This window comes from Pollicipes pollicipes, unplaced genomic scaffold (assembly GCF_011947565.3).
Source record: "Pollicipes pollicipes isolate AB1234 unplaced genomic scaffold, Ppol_2.1 Scaffold_6686;HRSCAF=7923_pilon_pilon_pilon, whole genome shotgun sequence".
In the NCBI taxonomy this organism is placed as follows: Eukaryota; Metazoa; Arthropoda; class Thecostraca; order Pollicipedomorpha; family Pollicipedidae; genus Pollicipes; species Pollicipes pollicipes.
The window spans coordinates 41181516-41207844 of record NW_023596921.1 but is presented as its reverse complement, the minus strand read 5'-3'; the positions used below and the strand labels follow the sequence as shown (position 1 = coordinate 41207844).

General features: G+C 58.4%; 2 protein-coding genes across 2 annotated transcripts in view; one reads left to right on the top strand and one right to left on the bottom strand.

The window, feature by feature from the left end:
* The first annotated feature begins 362 nt into the window (after positions 1–362).
* LOC119107310 (glycogen debranching enzyme) lies at positions 363–19062 on the top strand. The gene is made up of 27 exons (XM_037230734.1): positions 363–497; positions 3285–3433; positions 3707–3926; positions 4078–4282; positions 5146–5283; positions 5699–5917; positions 6361–6602; positions 7011–7202; positions 7615–7827; positions 8063–8192; positions 8486–8609; positions 8877–9142; positions 9873–10019; positions 10652–10854; positions 11113–11295; positions 11769–12001; positions 12646–12797; positions 13083–13198; positions 13583–13739; positions 14199–14447; positions 14784–14885; positions 15154–15301; positions 15787–16002; positions 16520–16731; positions 17071–17256; positions 17669–17797; positions 18145–19062. The coding sequence occupies exons 1-27, from the start codon at positions 403–405 to the stop codon at positions 18331–18333; spliced, it is 4815 nt and encodes a 1604-aa protein (XP_037086629.1). The 5' UTR covers positions 363–402; the 3' UTR covers positions 18334–19062.
* A 5428-nt stretch (positions 19063–24490) lies between these two features.
* The window catches only part of LOC119108341 (uncharacterized), a 3584-nt gene continuing 1745 nt past the window's right edge, over positions 24491–26329 (bottom strand). The window contains exons 2-4 of the mRNA XM_037231917.1: positions 25905–26037; positions 25251–25375; positions 24491–24825 (exon numbers count right to left, since the gene is read on the bottom strand). Of these exons, the coding sequence (XP_037087812.1) occupies positions 24736–24825; positions 25251–25375; positions 25905–26037 (348 nt within the window). The 3' untranslated portion in view covers positions 24491–24735. The remainder of the gene's footprint in view (positions 24826–25250; positions 25376–25904; positions 26038–26329) is intronic.

Genomic DNA, 26329 nt, shown 5'->3' with positions numbered 1-26329 from the left:
GGTGACAGTGCTTGCGGCGCCTGGCGGGCCGTCGCCCCCGTCCGCGGTGACGGGCGCCCGGTGACAATGTTTGCGGCGCCTGACGGGCCGTCGCCGCCGCGCGCCGACCTCAGCGACACGGTGTCCGTAAGCGGCGGCGGGCCGCGCTCCCGGCGCCGTCCGCGGCGGCGCACGTGGGCGGTATCGGCCGTCGGATCACTGGCGGCCGACGTGACCGATCCGGTGCATACACAGACGGGCACACATACACACAGCCGGAGCCCGGGGGCCGCGGCGGGCGCGGCGAGGTGGCGAAACGGGCCGACTCAAGGTCTGGTGGCCGGCCGGCCGCGCCGCCCGGCTCGCCAGTGGTGGACGCGCGCTGCTCCCTGGTGCACGGCCCCGTGCCGCCGCGCCGCCCAGATGGGGTACGGCACCGTGGTCGAGCGCGTGGACGAGGTGTACGAGGTGTTCGTGGTGCCGCCTCCGAAGCGCGCCAAGTACAAAGATGTCTTCCCGTAAGTGGCAGCCGCGCAGGGTTGGGTTGGGTGTCGTTTTCACTCGGTGCTCCTGCTGTGTGGCTGGTGGTATTTTGTCAGTGGCTTTGCTGTGCGGACGTTCATGCTATGTGCTTTGATGGACATGATTTTCCGTGCGGATCACCTCATATTACACCGCCGTCGATTGCAGTCCACGCGGCCCTCCATCCGTTCTCACTGATATGAGGATATGTCGTGTTCAATGCAAGGTATTTTCAGACACTTTCGATTGGTGATCTGATTTGTGTTGTCTAATGAGAGGAATGTGCTCAGTGCTTAATGTGGCGCGAGGTGACTGCCGATGTTGGCGCGCTCTGGAACACGTGCCGTGATCATTGGCCTTTAATGTATAGGTAAGTCAATGTTTATGAAGTACGCCCACATTCTCGGCGTGCAGTGCCCAATAGTGCTTTCAACGCACCATCTGTAGCTGTCGAAATCTGGGCCTGGCGGAGAACTAAGGAAAGGCCATATACCATATGAAATACTGGTTGTTGTTGGCTTTTGACATCACGTTGTCCGTTGCACATCCTTGCAATCTGCTATTGGCGTCAGGCATGTTTACCATGCTGCCGCAGTGCCAACTTCTGGCTGAATTAACGCGCCGAATAGGCGGGCCTGCAGGGCTCTCACCAGGCAGCTGTTGACTTCACGGCTGTGAGCCGACTTCATGCCACCGGTTTGCCCATTTGACTTGCACTCAAGGACGAGCTGCTGGGCTTGCAGGAGTGGCGGCGGTCACGTGCGGTGACTACTGTGAAGTGCGGCTGTCGTTCAAGCGGTCTCAGATGGGATGTGGCACGTCCTGGCTTTCTTGGTAACGTGGACGGTGTGTTGGGGTTGGGTGTTGTAACAAGCTAGTGCAAATAGCAAAACACGAAGAGGTGAGTGTTTCGTAAGTAAAAGGTCACTTCCTAAGACGTCCTCCATGCCGACGTGCAGATTATCAGCGAATGGTTTGCGGAGGACTACCGTGCCGCTGGGAACTCCCGCGGGTAAGAGTGCACTGAGGGAACGTCTTCAACGTATCACCAACCCATGCTTGGTGCCTGATAACTTGCATTTTGCGTCTGTTTACGAACCGAGCACAGTCAAACCCGAAAGGCCATGTTTGGGGGCAGCTGAGCCTGGCCCGCTCGCCGCCGGCCTTGAGCAAATAGAGCAAGGCATCCCCGAGTTTGCATTTCAAAATGCCTCATCGGTGTCCCGCCGTCTCATTTGTGCTAGTCATCGGGCGCGAGTGGACACTTCTTCTTGCAGCGGTGGCCATTTGAAGGCCGGCGCACATTCGTTTTCAAGTGCGCGGCGTGCGGTCGTGACTCGCCGAGTGACCGAGGACCGGTTTGGCGAGGACTGACGGTCGGCCGCACGCTCGCCTGCACGATGTTGATCAGATTAGCGCGGTGCGATCCGACGGCTCGTGCCGGTTCAGGAATGAAACACTGTGGCCTTAAGCGGATACTACGGGCGGGAACCTGTTACTATGAGCCCACTGCAGATTACCGGAGTGCGCTGCCATTAAGTGCAATGTTTCGCGTTTAAAGATATTGAAGTGATGATGTGATGTGATTGATTCATCAGTGATGAAGTGATTCATCAGATGTGATGAAATAAACTCACCTTTAGTTGTTGGTATACTTTTAAGTGGAAAAGACTGCTCTAGACAACCGAATTTCTCTGTTGAGTAAATACGCTCCCCCAAGGAGTCATTGTTTGTGTCATCGGTCATCGTACCTTGCACAACATTAATTGAGAGCCAATTGGCGGACGTTATATCCGGAAATCGTACATGCGAACGCCATATACGAACGACACAATTATATTTGTATTGGCCTTGATCGCCACATGGCTAATGGAATGCCATGATTTGAATGACATTGTTATGGCGTCAGGGATACCTGGGAGACCTTGAAATAGTCTGCGGAATAGTCTGCACATCTTCGCGGGCATATAGCACAGAAACTAGAGAGGTCTTGAAGGGCAGGGGCTATGAACTGTACCGAATGATCTTCAAGATGGTTGTTGTAATTCAAAAGGTCCATACAAATGTGAAACACTACCCTTTAAGCAGGACGAGAACTCAGCCTAAGCGCTTTGCGTATAAGCATTCTACTAACACTTACATGTATATATATATATATATATATATATATATATATATATATATATATATTACAGCCTCTACAGAATAACACTGCTGCATTAGTGTGCAAGGATTGATTGACTAAATTGTTTAAAATGTGTCCATTTTGATGTATTCTGTGGACATTAAGTGTACCACCGTGTCCAGTATTCTGACTATATCCCAGCCAGATGGTTCTTGCATGTGATGTCGGACCCCAGGCCTGTTGTGAGCGACACATCCGAGATGGCCCACGATCTTAGATGTTAGGTGTGCTCGCTGACGCCTACTTATTGGCAACTATGTCACGTTTAACCCTTTTCAGTTGAAATCGGTGCTGTGCATCCGGTCAGCCGAGCTCCGCTTCCAACGTGTGTTGTCCGCGCGCGCGGGCGCCACCCGCTGTCGGGGCGCGTGGTGTCGACCTCGGCGCCCCGGCTCGGTCTGTTGACACCGGGAAATCGGTCAGCGCGTGCCTGCGTCTCGCCGGCTGATAACTCTTCCGCCCCTCCCTCCTCCACAACACCCCGTGGACAGCTGAGGTCCGCGCTGAGGACGGTACGCCGCTCCTGGGTTGTGCGTGGTTTGCTGATTGGCTGTCGCTGTGCTGTGCCGTCGCCGCTGACGCCTCGCCGGCGTTTCAGTGCTTTGGATCGCTACAAATTCTCGTGCAGCTACCCTCCACTGTTCCCTGGAATGGCGTGCCAAGGAACTGGTGACGACCCAGAGGTCCGAGTGCTCAAACTCCATGACGACCACCACCAGGAGGCGACCCTGTATCGGCTGCAGAAAGGTGCGACTTTCGCCGGCCTCGCTGAACTGTGTGTATGCGCGCCGTAGAAGTGGCGCTCGAAGCGCCGTCCTCCCGCTTTTGGGATGACGTCACGGTGTCCGTGACCGCTGTTCGTGCCGGAGTCATTCGTGGCTGTGACCGCTCAGGTAGTGGTGGCCAGGTGCGGTGTAGGGTGGCGCGCCGGCCACCGAGCCCCTGCCGGACCTTGAGCCGCCGTGCTGCGGCGAGGGGGGCCGGCGGCGGCCAGTGACCCCGTCGCGCCACCGTCGGCAGGTTTCATCCTGCACTTCCGTCTGGGCCCGTCGCTGTTCGGCCGCGTGGTGTCCGTGTTCAGCAACCACCCGGCCTCGGCCGACGAGGAGTTTAGCCGCGACAAGTACCGCCTGCTGCCCTGGAAGTCCGACAGCAAGATCATCGACGACACCAGCATCTTCGTGGAGGTCCCGATCGTCCGCGCCGGCTCGTTCCGCTACTACTTCACGCACACAGAAGGGTGCGTTGAGACCTGACGCGTGTGGCGCGCGACATGATCGCCTCGTTGCGTGGTGCTAGTCGTGTGCGTGTCGGTTCTCTGATGGTGTTCGCCATATGTTGTCGGAGAGCGAGCTGCGCTCCGAACGTGACCACCGACTCGACATCGGCAGCTCGGACCCGAACCCGCGCGGCTCCGGATACTTCGTGGTGGACCCGACCCTGTCGCGCGGCTCCAACAACGAGGTGTTGGGCATGGACTGCATCCTCAGTCAGACGGTGCTGTCCAAGTGTCTGGGTCCGCTGGACCAGTGGGAGGGCCGGCTGGAGGTGGCCCGCCAGACCGGCTACAACATGGTGCACTTCACGCCCGTGCAGGTGGGATGCGCGGCGGCGCCGGGGCCGGGCGCTGTTGGGTCAGGTGCCGCTGGGCCGTCTGCGGTGTTGTGTTCCCAGCTGCTGCTGTCGGGGCTGTGGCCGCCTCCGTGTGCGAGGTCGGAAACGGGAATCGGAGCAACTGTCTGTGTGTGTGTGTGGGGGGGGGGGGGGGGTGAATGGGGATGTGGGTGTGGGTAGATGTTATTTTGCTTCTTAACGGCACGTTTTGAGTTTTGCGATTTGTTCGTCGCTTGCATTTAAAGCTCGTGAACCATAAAGTATCGTCTCTCAAAGTGGTTGTGCTTCCACGTCCCGGACCCTCCGTTTCGCTTCATGGTGCTAGGATACAGGGTAACCGCACCACCACTGCTCTGACCACGCGACGTTTGGAGAAATCCGGGGGACAATACGGATAAGTGTCTGTTGCCAACAGCGTGCCCAGGAGTGCACAGATACAAACGGCATCGTCGGGGAGGGGTGTACAGCGCTGCCGTACCGTGAATACCCAGTCCCCTGGCGTCTGGCAACAGCACAGTGCCTTTGCAGTGCCCTGGGTATCGATACACAGACGCGTCAGCGATGTAAACAGCCGCGAACACGGCTCGGTAACCAGATCCGCATTTCTTAAATGTGTCTGACATCACACTCGATTGGCGGACTTGTGTTGTCAACGTGCACGACGCTGCGCTGGCAGGTCTGAGCAGCGTCATGTGCGACGTCATGCTGACGTCACGATTCTTCTGCACTGAAGCGTGCGTCGCGTATTATTTTTAATTAGTTAATTGGGGGGGGGGCATGGTTCACCGCTTGAGGCCGCACAAGGTGCAGAGATGCTTAACGTTTGTGTGGTGTCGCGTCGGCAGGAGCTGGGCGGCTCGAACTCGGCCTACTCGCTGGCCAACCAGCTGCGCCTGAACCCGGCCTTCCAGAACTCAGACGGCTCGCCGGCCACCATCGAGGACCTGGCCAAACTGATCAAGAAGATGCGCGACGAGTGGAAGGTGCGTTGCCGGGCGGCGTGAGATGGGACGAGCGGACGAGTGGCGCTATGGCTACACGGGGGCATACGGACGCATAGGCACTGGGGCGGCTCTGTGGAAGGCTGTTATTGGTTAATAATGTATCTGATGTAAGAGGGTATATGCGTCACATTGTACGTGTCGGAGAGAGGGAGGGGAGAGGGGGTTGCACGTAGTACAGGAGTGGGCGATCTGCTTATTTGTCTCTTCTCTCACCTGCGTTGTTCATGAGCAGGCGCATGCAGCATTGGAAACCGGGCTCGTCCGAAGGATTCCAACAGTAGGCGCCGAACGCTCTTTGACGTCCACGATTACGTTGAACCGCCAGACGCTGCTGGCTTGAACGTTCGGCCGGCGGGGCGAGCGCCGTTCCGCCGTGACCGCCCTCCCCCGGCAGATGCTGAGCGTGTGCGACATCGTGCTGAACCACTCTGCCAACGAGTCGCCCTGGCTGCGGGAGCACCCCGAGTGCGGCTACAACCTGGTGAACTCGGGCCACCTGCGGCCGGCCTACCTGCTGGACCGGTTGGTCGACTGCCTGGCGCGCGACATGCTGCAGGGCAAGTGGAAGGAGCGCGGCCTGCCCGAAGACGTCACCGACGAGGGCCACCTGGCGGTCAGTGGTGCCGGCGGCCGGCCGGCGCGCGGCAGCGCACGGCAGCGTGCGGCGCGCCGGCGGAGTCAGTGGCGGGAGGTGGCGCGACGGGCGCTGGGCGGGCTTCTTCTCCGATGGGTGCGGGCTGGTCAGGGTGGTGTGTGAACGCGGGTGAGAAGTCGGGAGGCGACGAAGAAACACCGCTGCTTGGGGTGGGCGGGGGGAGGGGGGGGGGGGACGACGGGATAAGTCAGGGAGACCGGGGTTGTCGGGAACACATTGGCTTCTAATAGGGAGACGTCCTCGTGCTTAACTAGACGACAAAGGCTCCTGACAGTGCACTGTAACTACAAGGCAGTATCTCGGTGTCAGTTTGCAGCCGCACTCTACTGTTGTCCCCCCCCCCCTCGTCCCCGTCCCCTCCCTGCTGCGGGATGACGGCACCGCCGCCGCCGCGCCGCCAGGTGATCCGCGACCTGCTGCACGGCGAGTACCTGCCGCACGCCAAGCTGCACGAGTTCTACCAGTGCAACCCGGCCAGCCTGTGCGACCAGCTGGGCGCGCTGTGCACGGGCGAGTCGCCGCCGCCGGACTGGGCCGAGCCGCGCGCCGAGCCGGGCCAGCTGCGCCTGCTGCCCGACCCCAACGGCGTGCGCTTCGGCCGCCGCGTCGACCTCCACCTGGCCAAGCGCATCTTCTTCGACAGGTGCCGACGGGCAGCGGGTCTGGTGGGAGGTGCTGGTGCTTGAGTGGGAGGCTAGGGGGCCCGGATGTGGGGCTGAAGAAGGGATGGTGAATGTGATTGATGAATGTATAATAAGGTGAAGAAATTGGTGAGGATGAATGGTGGCTGATGTAAGCAACAGTGCTATGTATAGCGATGTGAATACACATTTGAATTGAAGCGTTAACGGTATCTGCATTATATATGATGTGTTCGACATCAACCGCATCATATATAATATAGCAAACATCGTGCTGCCCCTTGCTGACGTTGTATTTCAAGAGATGTAAGCATAGCCTGGGAAACCATTCTAGCATGCTTTGCGCTTTGCTTAGTGATGTGTACCGTAATGATAGTTGATAACACCGATCACCCGTCTTTTTTCGTCAGTGGTGATGTCAACCAGGCCAAGGACCATTTGCGGAGCCGGCTGATGGAGCTGAACGATCAGGCGGCCAGTATCGTGCAGGGACACCTGTCGGCGGCCGTTGAAAACATAATATCAGGGATCCGCTACGAGAGGCTGGCCGACCACGGGCCGAAAATGCGAGGCATCACCTGGAGGACGCCGCTTGTGGCGCCGTAAGGTCCTGCGTTGTCACATTAAAGGATCCATTGTAACAAGTTTTAGCTGCAAGTGCGTTTTCTGTTTGTGCGAACTTTGACTATAGTTTTTGTTTTCAGCGCCAGTAGTCACTAGGAAAAGTTAGGATCATTTCCCGTGTCTGCTGTCGAAATTATATTTGGTGCCCTTCGTATTGACGAGTCTGCCTTAGCTTTCAGCTTGCATGTACGAAAAATTGCTCGTACCATTTATGCCACCCAATGCAAAAAGGCCGTCAGGTAAGGTGGCACTAGGCCCGTCTGCCTCTGGGCGGTAGATTCGTGTGTGTTCAGTATTGGCCGTCTCGTCAGCCTGACGAGGCGACGCGGCGGCGCGCGCCCCCGCCGCGCGCGTCGGCCGGCTCTGAGCGCGGATGCCCCGCTCCGGCAGCTACTTCACCACGCTGGACGGCGCCAAGAGCCTCGACCAGAAGCGCAGTCTGGAGGAGGAGGAGGCTATCATGTTCGGAGCGGATGCCTGCCTCCTGATGGCGCACAACGGCTGGGTCATGGGCGACGACCCGCTGAGCGACTTCGCGCGGCCCGGCTCCGACGTCTACCTGCGCCGCGAGCTCATCGCCTGGGGCGACAGCATCAAGCTCAGGTGGGCGGCGGCAGCGGTGGCCGACTCGGGCGCGGCAAGAACCAGTGTGGGGCGCTGGCGGGCTCCATTCGTGTCTCGTAGGGTCGCATGATTCGTGGGGAGGGAAGGGGAGGCGGCCGCGGTGCTGCTGGGACATGCCACCACAGCTGAAGGGCGCGCAGTGGCTGTCTGCTGCTGCAGCAGGGCAGCGGCGGTGCCGTGGCGTGTGTGACCCGGGGCGTCCGGTGCCGGCCAGGTACGGCGATCGTCCGGACGACTGTCCGTTCCTGTGGCAGCACATGCGCCGCTACGCCGAGCAGGTGGCGCGCGTGTTCCACGGCATCCGGCTCGACAACTGCCACTCAACGCCCATCAACGTGGCCGAGGTGCGTCCTCGCCCAGCGGACCGGGACCTGTGGGCTGGCTGCAGGCCGCTCATGCGTCTTAAAATGTTGGTGCTTGTTCTGGTCGGGTAGATCATTGGTCTTGCTATCCACTGTCCACTACGTGTGCAGAGATTTGCTACAAATTGGCACCGTATGTTCGAGCGTGAATTAAAGATGGGCACATTTTACTGCGAGCACTGGCCAGGTGAGCAATGCTGATGTTCTGGTGGTAGGAAAGTGCGATTTCGACATTCGCACTCCTGAATGACACGGTCCTGTGCCGTTTTACTCAGTACATGCTGGACGCGGCGCGGAAGGTCCGACCAGACCTGTACGTCATCGCAGAGCTCTTCACCAACAACGACCAGACAGACAACATCTTCGTCAATCGGCTCGGCATCAACTCGCTGATTCGAGGTGGGACTGCCGAATCTGCCTGAAAGTGAACCATGACACCACGACTATGAGCTGTGCTGTTTTCCCACGCAAGCTGCGGCGCCACTACGGCATTCATTGCGTATTTGTATCGTGTGCCACAACTAGATCGCATTGCTGGTGGTCATTGCGGCAGCCCTCACGACATCGCAATCGAGGTCGAAACTTGACGCCTTCGCCACGTTGGCGCTTGGTCCGGTCGTGTTTCTGGCGGTGACCTGCGCCGCCCGTCTGCCCCGCCGCCGCCAGAGGCCATGTCGGCGGGCAACTCGCACGAGCTGGGCCGGCTGGTGTACCTGTACGGCGGCGAGCCGGTGGGCAGCTTCCTGAAGCCGCACATCCGGCCGCTGGCGCCTGCCCGCTCGCACGCCATCTTTATGGACCTGACGCACGACAACCCGTGCCCGGTGACGACGCGCAGTCCGTTCGACGCGCTGGTCAGCGCCGGCCTCGTCTACATGGCCTGCTGCGCGGCCGGCAGCAACCGCGGCTACGACGAGCTGGTGCCGCATCACGTCAGTGGCCGGCGGCCTCGGCCGGCCGGCGCTCGGAGCGGGCGCCGCTGCCGCCGGCGGCTGGGGGGAAGGAGGGGCGGTGGCGCTCCAGGGGCGTCTGTGGGCAGCACAGAGGAGCGGTGGCGCACCCGCGGCGTTTTGGGGGAGCACGGAGGAGCGGTGGCGCGCCCGTGGCGGTTTGGGGGAACATAGAGGGGCAGTGGTGCTCCATTGCGGGTTTTGTGGGGAAAACAGGGGCCATGGCACTCCCGCTGCGTCTATGGGGAACATAAAGGGACGATGGCGCTCCCACGGCGTCGCTGGGGAACACAAAGGGACAGTAGCGCTTCCGTAGCGTCTGTGGGGAGCACAAATGGACGGTGGCGCTCCCGCGGCGTTTGTGGGGAACTCAACGCCGCTGGTTTGTGGGTCGGTGGCACTCCCGTGCGGGGTTCGCTGACGTGTTCTCGTTTTCTCGGTCCCTGCAGGTGTTTTGTGTGGATGGGCATTGGAAATAGATTGGTGTAAGGGTGTAATGTATTTGAGGTAGTTCTTTGTTGCTGTAAACGTTCTTGAAACACGACGTGGGATGAATGGTGTTTTGCTTTGCTGTTAATGTCAGGTTGAGGTGTTCAGATTCTCATCTGCCTTGGCCATCGACATTTAATGCTACTGAGCTGCTTTCGTCAAGGCAGCATTGCTGATGTAGCTTTGTATCTTATCGTGTTTGCCGTTGTTTTCCGCACGGCAGATCCACGTGGTGACCGAGAAACGTATGTACTCCTCGTGGGGTGATGGTAGCCAGTCGGGCCAGGTGGACGTCGATTCCGGCATCATCCGCGGCAAGCAGGTGCTCGGCAAGCTGCACTACGAGATGGGCAGGATGGGGTTCACCCAGGTGAGCTGGAGGTCAGGCAGCAAGACTGGGCAGGGTGGAGCTCATCCAGGTGAGATGGAGGTCAGGCGGCAGGACTGGGCAGGACGGGGTTCACCCAGGTGAGTTGGAGGTCAGGTGGCAGGTCTGGGCAGGATGGGACTCATCCAGGTGAGGTGGCAGGACTGGACAAGATGGGGCTCATCCAGGTAGAGTGGAGGTCAGGCAGTAGGGCTGGGCAGTGTGGGACCTACCCAGGTGAGGTGGAACCCAGGCAGGAGGGTCGGAGGCCGGCAAATGACATTTCCGGGGCTGGGACATGTTATAAAAAATATACTCGACTGGTCTTGCGTCGCTCGGCATTCTTTTAATGGTCATCTATGATGTACGTGCAAATTATTATTGCAAATGTGCGATGAAAAGTGCCTCAAGCGTTTTGTGTTGGCCTGTTCAAAGACTAATAAGACTGTTTGCGCAACTGTCGTTATCTGCAGAACTCACTTCATTCTCTCTGGAAAACGGTATTTTTAGTGTGACCCGCTCGAAGTTGGGGGCAGCCCGGTTCCGTTCAGCCAGCATGCGCTGCTGTGCCGATTCGCTCTGGCTGTGGTGCGGTGCGTGCGTCCCGCTCTGACCCCAGCCGACCGCCCGGTCAGGTGTACGTGGACCAGGTGACAGAGGACATAGTCACCATCACGCGCCACAACCCGGTCAACCACCAGTCGTACGTGCTGTGCGCGCACACGGCGTTCCGGCCGCCAGGCGGCCTCTGGACGCCCGAAGGCATCAAGGCGCTGCGCATCCAGGGCACCGTCGCCGAGGTGGTGTTCGAGGCGCGCGTCGTGCCCCGCGACGGCAGGTGAGCGGCGCGACCAGGCCCGGGGCGGCTGCTCTCCGGCGGGACGGGGGTCATGTGCTGGGCGGCGCGCCCGCGGAGGGGGCGTGGCGTGCGTGCGTCTGCCCCGGGAGGGAAGGAAAGGGGTTTGGTGGCGGACAGAGCCCGAAAACGCTCGTCCGTGGTTCGTTGTTGATTTAGGTTTTGAATTGCTAGGCGTGTGAGTTATGTTACGCCCGAGTAGTCCGAGGCCCTGAACTAATCACTGCCACATCGCCTCAGGCCCATGGAGCTGGAAGACATAGAGCAGTCGGACACGTTCATCGACGGCGTCAACCAGTATAGGGTGGATCTCCGGGAGAGCTTCGGCATCGAGGACTCCAGCATGCTCTCCCACCGCCTGGACAACGGCTACACAGTCATGGACTACAAGGACTTCCCGCCCGGCTCCATGTTCGCGCTGAGGTCAGCTGGTAAAAGTCGTCTGTCGTAGCAGCCGAACGGTGTCGGTTTTGGACGTAAGCTCGGCACGAGTGTATGGCATACTTAGAAGGAAGTGGGACTGGCCATGCACTCGCTTGCCAGGGAGTGCCGTTGTGCTGTCGTGTACGGGATGTTACCCCGCCGCGCCCAAACCCAGCTTTACGGCCCGGTGATAAGAATTTCCCTGGATGTTTTCGTGAGCGGTGTTGACATCATGAGAACAACCTTGACGGTGGCCGTTACCACCCGGCTGTCTGCCTGACGACTGGGAGGGCCCGGCGTGGTGAGCTTCGTTGTCGGACGACTGGGACCGTCCCCGAGACGGCAGCCGCTCAGCCGCTCAGCCGCCGCCGCGTCGGTGGCGCGCGCTGGCGGGGCGTGGTGTCCGGGCGGGGCCGCGTGACAGTCGTGGCGTCGCCGCTGCGGTGAGTGTGACTGCGGCGCCGTGCGGCCAGGATCGCGCCGTGCCCGCTGGCGGTGGGCGCCGTGGAGAAGCTGCGCTCGATCGTCTGCGACCTGACCCAGTTCAGCCTCAGCACCGACATCGAGCACATCATCGGTCGGCTGACGCTGGCCGACATGAACCGCATCATTTACCGCTGCGACCAGGAGGAGCGCGACGAGGGCCGCGGCTGGGCCGCCTACGACCTGCCCAACTTCGGCCCGCTCGTCTACTCCGGCTTTCAGAGTGAGTGCTCCCGACGCGGAGGGGAGCGCTCCCCCTCTCCCTCCCTACCCACCAATGTCTCGTGCGTCGGTGAGGGGAGGTGAGTGCGAGAGCTCAGTGCTGTTGGATGTGTGGCGGGCTGTCTGGGTTTGGTGATCCGTGCCTCGCTCCGCCATTGGCGGCGGTGATGGTTTTGTTTGGGCTGGTTTTCAGCAGCGGTATTTGTGTGTACACTCTTTATGTGAGTGCGGAGCTTTAGACGCTGAATATGACTGTGTGAGCAGAGCAGAGGCGGAATCTTGGGGATACGAAACTCGAAACAAACATTTTCGATATTCGGTGTGTGTAATTGGTACTACATGCCCCTCATGAGTGAGAACATGTCATAAGCTGTCGACCCTCCCTTCAACCCCAATTATCACCAACAAAAGTATATTTCTGAAAAGGCATGGAAGAGCTTTTGGAAGGTTGTTGATTATAACTTAGATAATCACTGACAAACTCAGCTGCTGACGCTGACCTTGTCACTCATAACTTGCACCTCTGCTTTGTTATAACCCCTACTTTTCGTTCTGTGCGTAAGCCCACCGCCATAGCAGGCTCCACGTGGACGTCTGCGAGGTCAGTGTGCTGTGTCCGCCCCTGACTTAGCGTGGCGCCGTCAGGTATCATGTCCCTGATGTCGGAGATCCGCGTGCAAAACGACCTGGGCCACGCGCTGTGCGAGAACCTACGCCAGGGCGACTGGCTGATGGACTACGTGGTCGGCCGGCTGAAACTCGAGCCCACCACCATGGAGCTGGCCAACTGGCTGGAGGTACGGGACGCGCGGGGTCGCGTGGGTGCTGGTGCGTGCTCCTCACGCGCGACTGTTGCCGTGTTGAGATCCGTGACAAAGTCAGAGTGTTGTGTGGGTTTTGAAGACCTATTTGTCGTCCTGGAGTTGCGCCAGTGGCAATGTCAACGCGCTCCAATTAACCAGAATTTGGTGATGGGATGGTGCTTACGGCGTTGATGCGCTGGGCCTGACGCGAAGCCGGCATTGGTGCTTTGCTGGGGCCTCCGTCCTTTGCTTATGCCGATGAATCGTGTCTGTTTTTAGGATACGTTCGACCAGATCAGGCAGATGCCGCGATACCTGGTGCCGGCCTATTTCGACGCCACCTTGCTCGGGGTGTACGTCCATCTGCTCAACAGCACCTGGCGCCAGATGGCCAGGTCAGGCGCGCCGCGGTCTGCTTTGTCTGTCCGTCCGTCGGACCGTGGACAATCCACCATGTGGAACAGTATGCATGCTTGCTTGCATCTGTCACGACGCATGGATGTTGGCGAAGGAATATTTCGTTGCTCTAAGTTAAGAATCCGTTTGCAGTGCCGAAAAAAGCATCTGTTTGCTGCTTGTAAATTTTACTCCGGATTATTCCGTCGATTGGATTATACTGATGATTATTCTGTTAATAATATGTTGTAAAATGTCGTATTCTGTGTGTAGCGCAGTTCACGGGAGCAGGATGGCGTGGCCGCTGCCCGTTCATTGCCAACATGGACCCTTCTGTGCTGCCGTGCCCCTGTGGCTCTGAACCGTCGCTGTGCCCGGCGCAGGTTCGTGCGGGAGGGCTCCGAGTTCACAAAGGACCTGGCGATGGGCTCGATCCAGATGGGCGGCCTCGTGCACTCCTCCCCGCTGCCCGAGATCTCGTCCAACCTGGCGCCGCCGCGGCCAGCCACCTGGACCCGCCCCGACGGCGTCCAGGGACAGGTGCGACACACCAGCGCTCGCTCGCCCGCCCGCGGGGACCGGGTGACGTTCGGGTCGGCTGATGTGGCGTGGCTTCGGGCTCTACGGACGCTTAAACCGCATGTGGTGAAGAGAAGATTGAAACAATGGGGCGATGGAACATTGGAAACAACAAAGAGCTGTTCATTACCAGTATTTACTATCTTGGACGGTTTGCAGTCTTGCCATGTTGATAAAACCGTGCTCGGCAGTTGGAGTCCTGCGCGTCAAGTCAGGAACGACGTATTTTATGGTTGGTGTGTGGTGAAAAGGTAAATGTCAAGGCTAACGGCCTCCACGGCGTACTTAAAAAGTCGCAGTCATGCCGAGACCACAGAACCGCTCTCCTCAGGCAAACGCCTGTCTCCCAACGTGACTGTTTTGCTGCGCCTCCCCCCCCCCCCCCCCCTCCCCCCCCCGCTGACCGCCCGCTGCTCACAGGCGTGCGTGAGCCTGGCGGCCGGTTTGCCGCACTTCTCCACCGGCTACATGCGCAACTGGGGCCGCGACACGTTCATCGCGCTGCGCGGCCTCTTCACCATCACGGGCCGGCACGCGGAGGCGCGCTACATCATCCTGGCGTTCGCCGGCTGTCTGCGCCACGGCCTGATCCCCAACCTGCTGGACGGCGGCAAGAACGCCCGCTTCAACTGCCGCGACGCCGTCTGGTGGTGGCTCTACTGCATCCAGGTGCGGCCGGCTGCGGGGCTGGAGTGGGAGTGATTGTGTGGACGCGCGGTGCCGGCGCCTCGCGGGCTGGGAAGCGCCTGACCACGCCGGCGCCCGACGGCTGTGCTGGGCGTGTTCACGCGCTAGACCCCGTGGGACGTGTGGGGCGCAGCCTGGGGAGAACGCAGCGCTGAACACCGCGGAAGGGCAGCGACTTGCATCGCACACGTAGACGGCCTTTGGGCTGAGACACGCTGAATGAAGAATATGTGAATGGTTGAAGTCGGGAGCGGGCTCGGTGCGTCGGGATGCCGCTGCCGTCGACGTGGTGGGCCGACCTGGCGCCTGCTGTTGCAGGAGTACGTCCGCCTGGTGTCGGGCGGAGTCAGCATCCTGCAGGACAAGGTGTCGCGCCTCTACCCCACCGATGACTCGCCGCCTTTGGAGACCGGGGAAGTGGTGAGTGACGCGTGTCTTGGTTTGTCCTCGGACTGTGCCGTTTTGTTCTGGGGTCATGCCTTGTGCCAGTCATGTGGGTGCGTTTTCCCGCATCACTGCATTGCCGTAGGCAGTCGACGTGTTCTCAAATGTGTGACCTGATCCGAAGCGTTGGTAAGACACGAGTAATAGGTGAAAGGCGGCCAGGCAATGCATGGAGACGTTAGCATATGATCTGCACAGGACTGGATGGTCATCGATCGCTACAGCAAAAACTATGACGTCACAGGAGCAGCCGCTGCATGACGTCATCCAGGAGGCGTTGCAGCGTCACTTCGAGGGCCTGAGCTTCCGCGAGAGGAACGCGGGCCCGCAGATCGACCGGGACATGTCCGACCAGGGCTTCAACAACCAGATCGGCGTCGACATGGAGACAGGTCGGTTCTGCGCGGAAGGCTCCCGTGTGCAAAACAGAGGCCGATCGTGGTGTGCGCCGATTGTAAAACGTGTCATCATGCACATATTGATTGGATATTTTAGGATTGATATTTGCATTGAGGAGGATTGCATATTTCACCCAGAGTGCTATTTGATCTCGCGAAACTGAATCAGAACCTGTGTCATGTTACCACTTCGCACATGTGGCTTACCGAAATGTATCGTAGGGGTACAAGTGGATAGGCTCAAACGATACCGCTGCAAGTATTTGCCGGTGACACCTCTAAGTTTCCATGTGGCTCAAGTTATCAACTCTGTTTACAGCACAAAGCATCCGCAGTGCAGTTTAACCGCCGCCATGTGCATCAAGCTGGGTTCCAGTAAATCGAAGGTGGTGCTTGATACCTATCACGGCGTAGTCAACATGTTATTTGACATGTGCGCCAGGCTTTTTTGACATGATTTGACATGACATGTGCGCCAGGCTTCGTGTTCGGCGGTAACGGGCACAATTGCGGCACCTGGATGGACAAGATGGGCTCGAGCGAGCGGTCGGGCAACAAGGGAAAGCCGGCCACGCCGCGCGACGGCAGCGCCGTCGAGCTGGTCGGCCTGTCGCGCTCCACCGTCGCCTGGCTGGCCGGCATGTACCGCGACGGCAAGTACCCGTACGAGGGCGTCAAGAAGACAGACGAGAACGGTGAGTGCTCGGCCGGGCCGGGGGTGATGCGTGGGTGCGTGTCTGCTTTAAGGCTGAGGAGAAGCGGGCATGTGGGATCGACTAGCTATTAGCAAGGTTGCGATGGGAAGAAATTTGCGACGCTCAGTTTTCTGTGTGGCTTGCGTCGGAGTTGTGTTGTACTTGAAGATTTTGCTGTTGTACTCTGTGTTTAGTGCAGTTAGTCACTCTTGCTGCAGTGCTACCCAACCAAAGTAATTGATTTGTGATCTCAGTTTCAGATGGCTAACTAGGCATAATAAATACAGCAGGACTTGGCTGTTTCCTGGATATTTCGAGTGACTGTCTGCCAGCAGTCTCGCGGTGTGATGTGATTACAGCGTAAGCTGCTGCGGGCTGCTTGCAGTGCGTTAGTCTGCTCTCGTGGTTCGTCGGGGGGAGCTTTTGCTCTGTGTCTGTGTGTCGTTCTGCCACTGCAGACTGTCGGCCTCTGCGCCGCGTCTCTCTCACTCGTGTGGCTTCCTCTCCATCGCGGCAGGGACCTACACCAGCTGGAAGTGGGAGGAATGGGCCGACATGATCGACAAGCACTTCGAGAAGCTCTTCTACATCCACCACGTGCCGCACCCGCAGTTCGAGCCGGTGCCAGAGCTCATCAACATCCGCGGCATGTACAAGGACTCGTACTGCGCCTCCCAGTTCTGGGCCGACTACCAGCTCCGGTGTAACTTCCCCATCGCCATGGTGGCGGTGAGTCCGGTCGTTTTTACCCGCGACGTGTTGTTTAGGATCTGCGGAAGGGCAGTAAAGACTATTCAGGCGACGGTGGACTGTGTGATAATTTTGTCTTTGTCTGTTGTGTGCACGTACTTTGTTTTCTGTTGTCCGTCGACAACTCAGTGGCGATGGCTGTATATCGTCGCTCCAGTCTCCCTTTCGACATGTTGTCAACGTTCCATGCACGCTTCCTTATGGACTACTTCCGTCTGCCGCGATAACCAAGGGCTGCACTGTGCCTGCGTGCGGCCCTGGAGCACGCGTCTGAGCGCCGCCGCGCCGGGACCGCACTGACCCTCACACGGCCGCCAGGCGCCGGACATGTTCAACCCCAACCACGCGTGGACGGCGCTGGAGACGGCCGACCGGCTGCTGCTCGGCCCCATGGGCATGAAGACGCTGGCCGCCTGCGACTGGGCCTACGACGGCGTCTACAACGTCGATGACGACGGCACCGACCCCAAGAAGGCACACGGCTTCAGCTACCACAACGGGCCGGTAGGTGGCACCACGATCGAGCGCCTGCTGTTGTCAGGGGACCACTCTGCGGCGCAGGAGTGGCGGGTTGGCGCGGTTGGCTGAAATGGGAGATGGCAGCTGTGGGGTTTTCGTCGGGGTTGGCGTTTTCCGCTGCTTTCGCCGCCGGAAGCTGCGCCATCCTCGATCTTTTCATCGGCGGTCTCTGGCGTCGCGATGGTGAAGTCAAGTATGCCGTGATGAAAAGGCACATTGAGTGAACGTCGAGCATATTCTGAGGCCCGTGCCTATGATTGGCACATATTCATGCAGCTTCAGGCCGCCCCGAGTGGGCGAGATTGTTTCGCTGTGGCCGTGCACGTGCGCGAAACTCGCGCCCGCCCTGGTGCGTGGTAGCCTGCGGACCGAGTGACCGGGCTGCGGTGCGTTGCAGGAGTGGGTGTGGCCCTTGGGCTTCTACCTGCGCGCGCGGCTGCACTTCGCGCCGCTGATCGGAGGGCATGCCCTGCTTCAGTCCACCATCACCAAGGTCAAGCAGATCATCTCGAAGCACTACGTGCAGGTGGGTGGGCGCGCCGCTCGCCGGGTGCGACGGGTGGGAGCGAGGCCCGGTCCGCGCAAAAAGAACAGACAGGCGACTGATTCGCATTGCGTGGATTGCTGAGGGTGTCATGTAGCAATTTACGTCGCCGTAATGGGAAACTTTACTCGCTATGTCCGGTTGTGACTATCGATCATTGGTGTAGATGACAGGCATCCTTCCACGTGTTCATCAGCTTTGCGCTGTTTTCAGCTGCTGCGGTCAGTTGTATTGATGTCTTGGGACTTGGGCTGTGCTTATCACTGTCCAATACCAGTTCAACAGCGTGACTGACGCGTGACGACCCACCGTGGCCGGCTCCGTTCCAGCTGTCCGACTCAGTGTGGCGCAGTCTGCCCGAGCTGACCAACATGAACGGCGAGTTCTGCAAGTTCAGCTGCCAGGCGCAGGCCTGGAGCATGGGCTGCATCCTGGAGGTGCTGCACGACATCAAGACGCTGGAGGAGCAGTACAAGGGCAAGGTGCAGGTGCTGCCGCCGGCCACGGTGGCGCAGTGAGGCCGCGCCCCACGTCCCGGCCGCGCTGCGGCGCCACTGTCGCACCGGCGCCGCAGCCACTTGCGGTGCGCGGCCGGCGCCGCCGCCGCCCTCCTGCTAGCGCTGGTCGCCTTCTTCGTCTGCATGCCGTGAGCTCCGCTGGCGGCGCGAGCGTGCGCTCGCTGCTCCGGCGCGGTCCGCCGTGTCGGAGCTGTGGTTTCTCTGCTTTGCCTTGCCTTCGGATCGTGACCCCGGCCGGGGTGTGGGGAGAGCGTGGGCGTGACCTCGGGTCGCTGGACTGTACAGAGCGTGCTGTAGATGGTCGGTGGAGGTGAGGGTGGGCTAGCGGTGAAACGATGAAGACCGAAGTCGGTAGCGACCGGTAGGAACGCGACGAGCCGGATGGACACGGACACTACTGTGGTAGCAATATGGCAGAGGCGGTCACTGCTTGGTAGACAGCGCGCGCGAACGAATCCTCCCGGACCCCGCTTCTCTTTGTACCTCAGGTTTTGAAGCTTGTGTCTACAATCTGCCAAACTCTAGTCTGTGTTTCTGTCTAGGGTAGTGCAATATTGTTGCCTGAGCATTGCTTGTTACATTTTACCCCTGACTCAAATCTACAATCATGTTTTTAATGCATATGTATGTAGGGTTATGCAACAGTTTATAGTCAATATGCAGTGTTTGATAGCAGCAGGTGATGGAATGTTCTTTTATGAGGAATAAATCTGCAGTTGACATGCTTCATTGTTTCTGTGGCACCCAAAAATGGAAACAGTGAGTGTTTACAGGTTGTGTGTGACTGTAACATCCAAAGCAGCGTGTTGGGACTGGGGCATCGAATTTTCCTCTCGCATCCATATTTGTTGGTAGGATGTGTTTTTTTCTGCCCCCGCACGTTTTTGACGACAAGGTGTGTGATCTTTCCTGTGGCGGATGTCGTTTCGTTGCTCATTTTGTTCTTAACTCTGGCGTCTGTGCGTCATGGGTGTATTTAACATAAATACTCAGTGATTCTCACCGTCAAATGTGATAGAGGTTGCGTCAGAGTACTTCTCTAGTAGAGTAGAGAATTCCTCCGCCGAACTCATGTCGTGTCTGGTGCACGTCGAAGAGTTTGACCGAAACGTGTATTTGTTTTGTATATGCCCACACGACGCACAAAAGTTTGGAAGAGTATCGCCAGTTAAGTTAGAGGTATTGCCTGATGCATTGGCTGAACGAGCGATAGACGGCATAATTCCTAACAAAGTGAAGTAAAAACTTGAATACTTGGAATGGAAAGGCATGCGAAGACGTGTACAGAACATCGGCAAAAAACTTCTGGTTTTCCGTGACACTTCAGAATCCGGTTGCAGGCAGGACCAGGCCGATCCGGCATAATTTGCTACGATATACCCTACTACGGACAGGACCATCCTGTTTTAGCTCCGCGGCTCAAGCTGTAATGCGCATTCGCGAAACGCATCCGGTTTTGGGTGGGTTATTTTTGGAGGCATTGTCATTGCCTTTGATTGATTCTCATGAGTTTTTTTTTTTTGCCAAGCTTCACGTCGTCCATTGACAACCACGTATGTTGGATTTACGATGTATTCTACCTCAAATTGAACCTAAGGGTACTCGGCACGTCCAATCTCGGCCGGCCGTTGCCGGGAATAACCGTATAGTTCTATAGTTCGAAGTTTTGCCGCTAGATGGGATCGTAGCTGAGCTGGCCCGCCGCGAATGACGTACGGCGCTACGTGTGCGATGCAACAGCGAACGGATCAGCTGATCTGCAAATACGGCGCTCTAGTAGCAAAATCACGGCGCCCACAGGCATTCGCGGCATTCAAGCGTGGTTGCGGCGAGGACGCGCGGTGCTGTCGGGCGTAAAAGTAAGTAAATTTCAAAATGGCCATCTGTGGGTGTTAAGATTTTTGAACCAAACTGTCTACAGCTGAGTGGTGTGTGTTATTCAGGTTACGAATATCAACTGCAATTCTTGATAGCAGTGTGATACATGCCGAATGTAGCATGCGTGGTACGCCCTGCAAGCGTTGTGGGTCTTCAAGTGGTGTGCGCTGGGGCCTGTATGTTCTTAGTGGGCAGCCCCTTCTCCCAAGTCACATATTTTACTAACAAAATCCTTGTCATTTCTTTCACGGGGGATGCCCATAATTAATGTAACAGGTGAAGGGGTAGGGTTTTATCTTCAAAAAGTACATCGCTCCAGAACAAGGTGGAGTGTGGTTTCGAACAGTGATGGTTCACTCATGTTTGGTTTTAAATGAATTTGAAGTGCCAGCAAAAGGGTTAAGAATTTCCAGGTCAAATCAGGATGTACCTATATAGCAAATAAGTATGGATGTACCTATATAAGAAGCTTGAGTGGTCAAGGGTCTAGTGCACAGTCAGCACCAGTTTCGAGTATGAGATTCAGCACATCTTTGTCATAATAAATGTACATTACATTATGTACCAAATGTACAGTACCCTAACAGGATGTTACATTTGGCACATTGTTACTATACAGGCAGTTGTTCACATTAGGGAGCCAGTGTACAACTTGGGGGGATGGTTGATAACCAACCAAAAAGAAGTAATGTGATTTATGGACAGTCTCATGGTAGAAATGTCATGTCCTTCATGACAAGGCTGCCACATGAAGATGGATTGTCTTAACACAGCAGAACAAATTGTGAATTACAATTGCATTTGATTTTGAAAGCATTATCAATTGATAGAAAGAGGGCAATTCAGGCAGTATGATATGCTCAGCTGTATTTAAATTATGGTTGTCTTGAAATTTTGCAACCATAGAAGTCAGGTATTGCTGGCTTTCTCTCATCACTATTAGCATGCCCACATTGTTTCACAGCTCACACCTCTAGCTCAAGTTCCTGCTAAACAGACATTACCTTCTTGAGACGTACAGCCCAATAAGGCGAAGAGCTTTTGTCCAAGGAAGCCAAAGCATAACCAGAGAGAGAGAGAGAGCGTGTTCAGAAATAGGCAGAAAGGTCCAATGTCATTTATGGATACCCCTATCATCACTCCCATCCATATCATGAGAAGTGGAAAAAACAATCCCATGGAAAGGAATAAATCAGCTCATGAACTGGGCATTTGATTAGGTCAGATGCGGTGGATAGTTGCAAGTGTGTGGTGCATTTTCTGAGCTCTGATAAGTCTGGCTAATACCATCTCTTGTATTATTTTTATCCTGAGAAGAGGGATGTGTATGTCATAAAATAAGCGAATAGTTTTGTGTATTAGTCCCACAAGCCCAGCAAGTCAGTTTATCATATTTAAGTGATCAGGTGAGATGCATAAGGTCTCCATAAGACTTTGCATTTGAGGAATGCAAATACAAGTTAATCTTTTCAGACCTTCTCTCACTACTATGCTCTGTTTTCAGGTTCAAATTACATCCAGAGCAGCAAGAACTGAATAATCATGGGGGCTGACAAGAAAACCAAAGACAAAAGAAAGACTGACGTCAAGGACCAACACAAAAAGGCACAGGAACGTGATACTCAAAGTCATGCAGGTGATCACAAGACCAAGTCAGTCAAACAGAAGAATACTGGTGGAAAATCGCAAAAAGGTGAGACATGTGAAAACCAGAATCAAACGTTGGCCGTCATTCCACCAGTTTGTTTGCTCTGGTCTAAATCCAGGCTAAAAATGCCTATTGTGCTGTCATGCATATCCTACCCCACCAACACCTGACATCCATTCTTCTGCAGGTGGCTGGTCAGGACTGGCCAAGCTCAACAATGCTGCTGCTGGCTGACGGTGGTCGGCCTGGCCGGCCGCGTGGTCTACATGCACGCCGAGGGCGACCTGTCAGAAATGGGCCTGCAGCGTGCACGCGGCCGCGTGTTGGCCAGCTGGGCCTCGCTGGCGGCGCTTCTCCCGGCAGCACGGGCGGCCCGGCGCTCGAGGCAGGCGCTGCAGCAGCTGCAGCACGCGCGCCAGTGGGCGGCCGAGCGCGCCGCTCGGTCGACCGCTACCCTCATGGAAACCCAGCGGCCGTACTGGGAGCCGGTGAAGGGAGCCGCCAGCCGCGCCGCCGCCAGCGTCGGCACTACGGCGCGCTGCCGGCGAGCGGGCGGTGGCGCTGATCGCGGTAGCGCCCGCCGCGGCTGGGAGGCGGCCGAAAGCGGGCTGGACGGTCGCCGCGCCGCACTGCCGCGCCGCCCTGGCCGCCGCGGCACCCTACTGGCAACGGCCGCGTGCGCGGCGGCCGGCCAGTACTGGGACGCGGCGCTGGTGGCGGCCGGGCCCGCCTGGGACGCAGGCCGCCGCGCACGCCACGGCCGTCAAGGCGGGGGGCGCTGGCGGCGGCGGGGCGCCTGCAGCGCGAGGGCGGGCCCCTGCTGCTGGAGTACGTCACCGCCGCCCAGCGCACCGCCGCCGATGTGTGGGAGGTGGTGCAGCGCGAGGCGCCCAAGTACGCGGCGAAAGTCGGGCGACTGGCTGGCGGCCGGCTGGCAGACGGTGCGCACAGAGGTGCCGGTGTACGCGGCGGCGGCGGCCGACCGGCGTCCAGCAGGCGGTGACCTCGCTGACCGGCGGGCGCCTGACCCAGTACAAAGACGACGTGAGTGCGCCATCGAAACACGCGTTCCTGGCTTATACCCTCATCTGTCAACCGATGGAGTGTCCCGAGACCTGTCGAAATTTCTTGTCCTTCGAAGGTGGCTCGAGCCGAGCGATCGCGACCGACACCGCCGCCCTGTGACCTGTGCACACGGCGGCGGCTGCCCGGTATCCCCTCCTCCTCCGCCTGCGGTGGTGGCGGGTTGCGAGCAGGTCGAACTTAGCATCATGGGCGATTTTCTGTTTTCTGAATGTCTTCAGCTGGAATTGAGCTGAAGTGGATTCCTGTCGACTCCCTGACCTTGTTTGGTGTGGGCGCGTGCCCTGTTGGTGTCATGTGAATTCGGTCCCCGGTAGTCATTCACTGGGCCCTCCCTGTGTATTGTGATATTATATAAACGCGCATGCGTTTATCGCTCCTTAGTCCTAGGTTTATATCGGTTTTTTAATATTTATTCCATTGGTTTACCGGGCCCGATTAATAAACTCATCATAAAGCAGCTCAGCTTTCGGGTCGTCCGAGGAACGCAGTGGCGTCCGCTGTGCCGCCGTAAATCGACGCAATGCCAAGCTACCGGTTTACCTTGTCGGAGGAAAAGAACGGTATCAAGTCATCTGCTAAAACACGGAATGCTGTCCCCTTAAATGGTCTGACCAGTTGGCCCGGCAGCAGCGGGCGGAGTGCGGCGCTGCGGCCAGCGACGGCGTTCGAGCCAGCGCATACCGTGGTGCTCAGCTGACAGCTCGAGTCGGTAGGTTATCGAGCTTATAAGGCGCGCCAATTGCTTTGGTTATTTGCGCCCCAGTTGCATGTATGCCAAGCAACTGCGCGGATCTAACAGCCGCCACTATCAGCTTGGCTCGGGCTCTGTGTGCGCCAAATATTGGCGACGCGACTTCACCGCCGGATTGAGGGTCTGGTTTAATTTCTGGAAGCTGCTTGCAGGGAGACCATCACGGTAGGGCGTAAACGAACACAAGGGCGTGGAATGCTGGAATGAGCCAATTGGCCGCGCTCAACTGAACAAAAATACTACCCGGGCGCAAAATGGCCTTAGAAGTCAGTGCGCCTTACAACCCCGATGACCATCGGACAAAAAGACAAACAATTAAAAAAACGCATTCGTAATTTTATTTGCGGCTGTTTGCCCGCTGTTCGCTACCAACAGCGTTCCTCGAGCATATAACCAACGATTCAAGCTGTGTGGTCCCGCCGGCATAACCCACGAGCGAAATCTGATCCGCCAGCTACTGCGCACGCTTACATGAAACGCTACCGCGATGCTTGGTGAGCGAAAGCAGCTTGAACCCCGAGCCCCAACGCCCGGTCTTCGCGGAGCACCGCCGCACCAAAGGAGCGTCGCTGAACGTCAGCCGACGCCATGGCAGTCAGTGGGCGCCGTGGGACGTTGCTTGCGCAATCAAACGACATGCCCGGCATCATGGGACATCGTCGCACATCACCCTGCGTCACTGGACGCCACCAGACGTCATCAGACCATATCGGACGCCACCGGAGTCCAACAAAAGCCTCGGACGTTGATTACGTACATACGAACATGTCCGGCATCACGGGACAATCGTCGGACGTCAGCCGGTGTCACCGGACATGACCGGGCGTCACAGGACGTCACAGGACATCGTCCGGTGTCACACGAATTCACCAAGTGTCACCAGGCGTCGCATGACACCACCGGGCGTCATAGGCCGTCACCGAGCGTCACCGGGCATCGCAGGACGTCACATGGCGTCACAGAACGTCACCGGGCGTCACAGGACGTCACCGGGTGCCATCAGACGCCACCAGACGTCATCAGACGCCACCGGACGTCATCAGGCGCCGGTGTGGAGGCGCGTCACACGTCGGAGCCGCCGCACCATGGCCTCGGAGAAGCTGTAGTGGCTGCGGCCCACCAGTGGGTGCTGCCGGACACGCGGGGAGGGGCGGGGGGGGGGGGGGGAGGGCGTTACCGCGCGGCCGCGGCTGAGGGGCGGAGGCCACCACTAGCCAGGTGCGACCGCAATGGCGCCGGCGTGACACCCAGCGCCGACATTTGACACCATCAACACATGCGTGAGAACATCCGCGGCCGGACAAATGGTAATGAGTTACGAAACCGCACGCTGTCTTCGGAACGAGAAAGCAACACCCGCCGCCGCCGCCACGCACGGGCATTATCAACCGGCGTTCCGTATGCTCTATAGCAGACCAAAACCACCATCTGCCTGAGCGCCGGTGGCGGCGGGTGGAGCCGGCGTGCCGTATGTTCTACAGCACAGATCGAAGCCACCACCCGCTTGGGCGCCGGTGGCAGGCGGGTGGAGCCGGCGCCGCGTGTCGGGCTCACCTGGAGCGCCGCCTCCACCTGGCCGAGCAGGGTGTCCGTCACCGCCTGCGGCAGCTCCCGCTTCAGCTGGGCCAGCAGCGAGGCGCCGACCGGTCCGGCCGAGTCGCCGTCGCCGCCGGCCAGACCTGCCGCCGCACGGGTCACGAGGGTCACGCGGGGTGGGCTGAGCGCGTGGGTCACGGGTGAGCGTGCCCAAACATGCCTGGTGCGAACCTTCCCCGGACACCTGTCTCAACCCAGCGCATGTCCTGATCCCCTCGATTGCTTACCCGCTGCGCAGTACTGCACGCATGAGCCGAGCACAGCATGGCGCCGCGCAAGCCTGACGTTCGCTGGTCGCAGTCGCTTCCACAAAACTAGCTCACACCTCGCGCTCCACCTCGGTTAACACCGCGCACCAGCGGCCTCTGCATGACGCAGCCAGCCGACATTTCTGCGTTCATTTCATCGCCCCATCTACCACCATCTGACACCTTACTGGCATTGGCCGCTCGCCACAGTCGGCTCATGGCCACCACCCAAGACGAGTCGCTCGTTTGACAGCCTGCCGTCTCCAGAGTAGCCACGCCGGCCGTCAGCGGCGGCAGGGGGTCGGCCGACGCCAGACGCCCTGGTCCGCCGTTCGGGTGTGACCTCCCATGAGACGGGCCGTACCGTAGAGCTGGCAGCTGGCGGCGGGCCGGAGCGGCGCGGCGCCAGCCTCGGGCGCCGTCCGCACCAGGTACACGTCCAGGTGTGTCCAGAGCAGGTCCAGCGCCAGCTCCAGCACGTGTCGGCTCAGCTCCACCTGCCGCGCCCATCCAGCCGTCAACAACCGGCGGCGCCATCAGGGGAAATGACGGCCGGTAAGCACTGCTGGGCGAAGTCGGTGAACTGTGACGCCTCGGTGGATAACGATAGCAGGCACGAACTGTACGGATGATGTCGTTGAGCTATAACGCAAGACTGACGCGGTTCTGCCCTTGTCACCAGTCAGAGGCAACCGGTGCAACCAGCAACTGCTCAGTGGACAGACTCCACCCTCACTTTCCACTACTTCCAGGTCGATTGCAAATCTGCAACTGATTGCAGGTTGCATA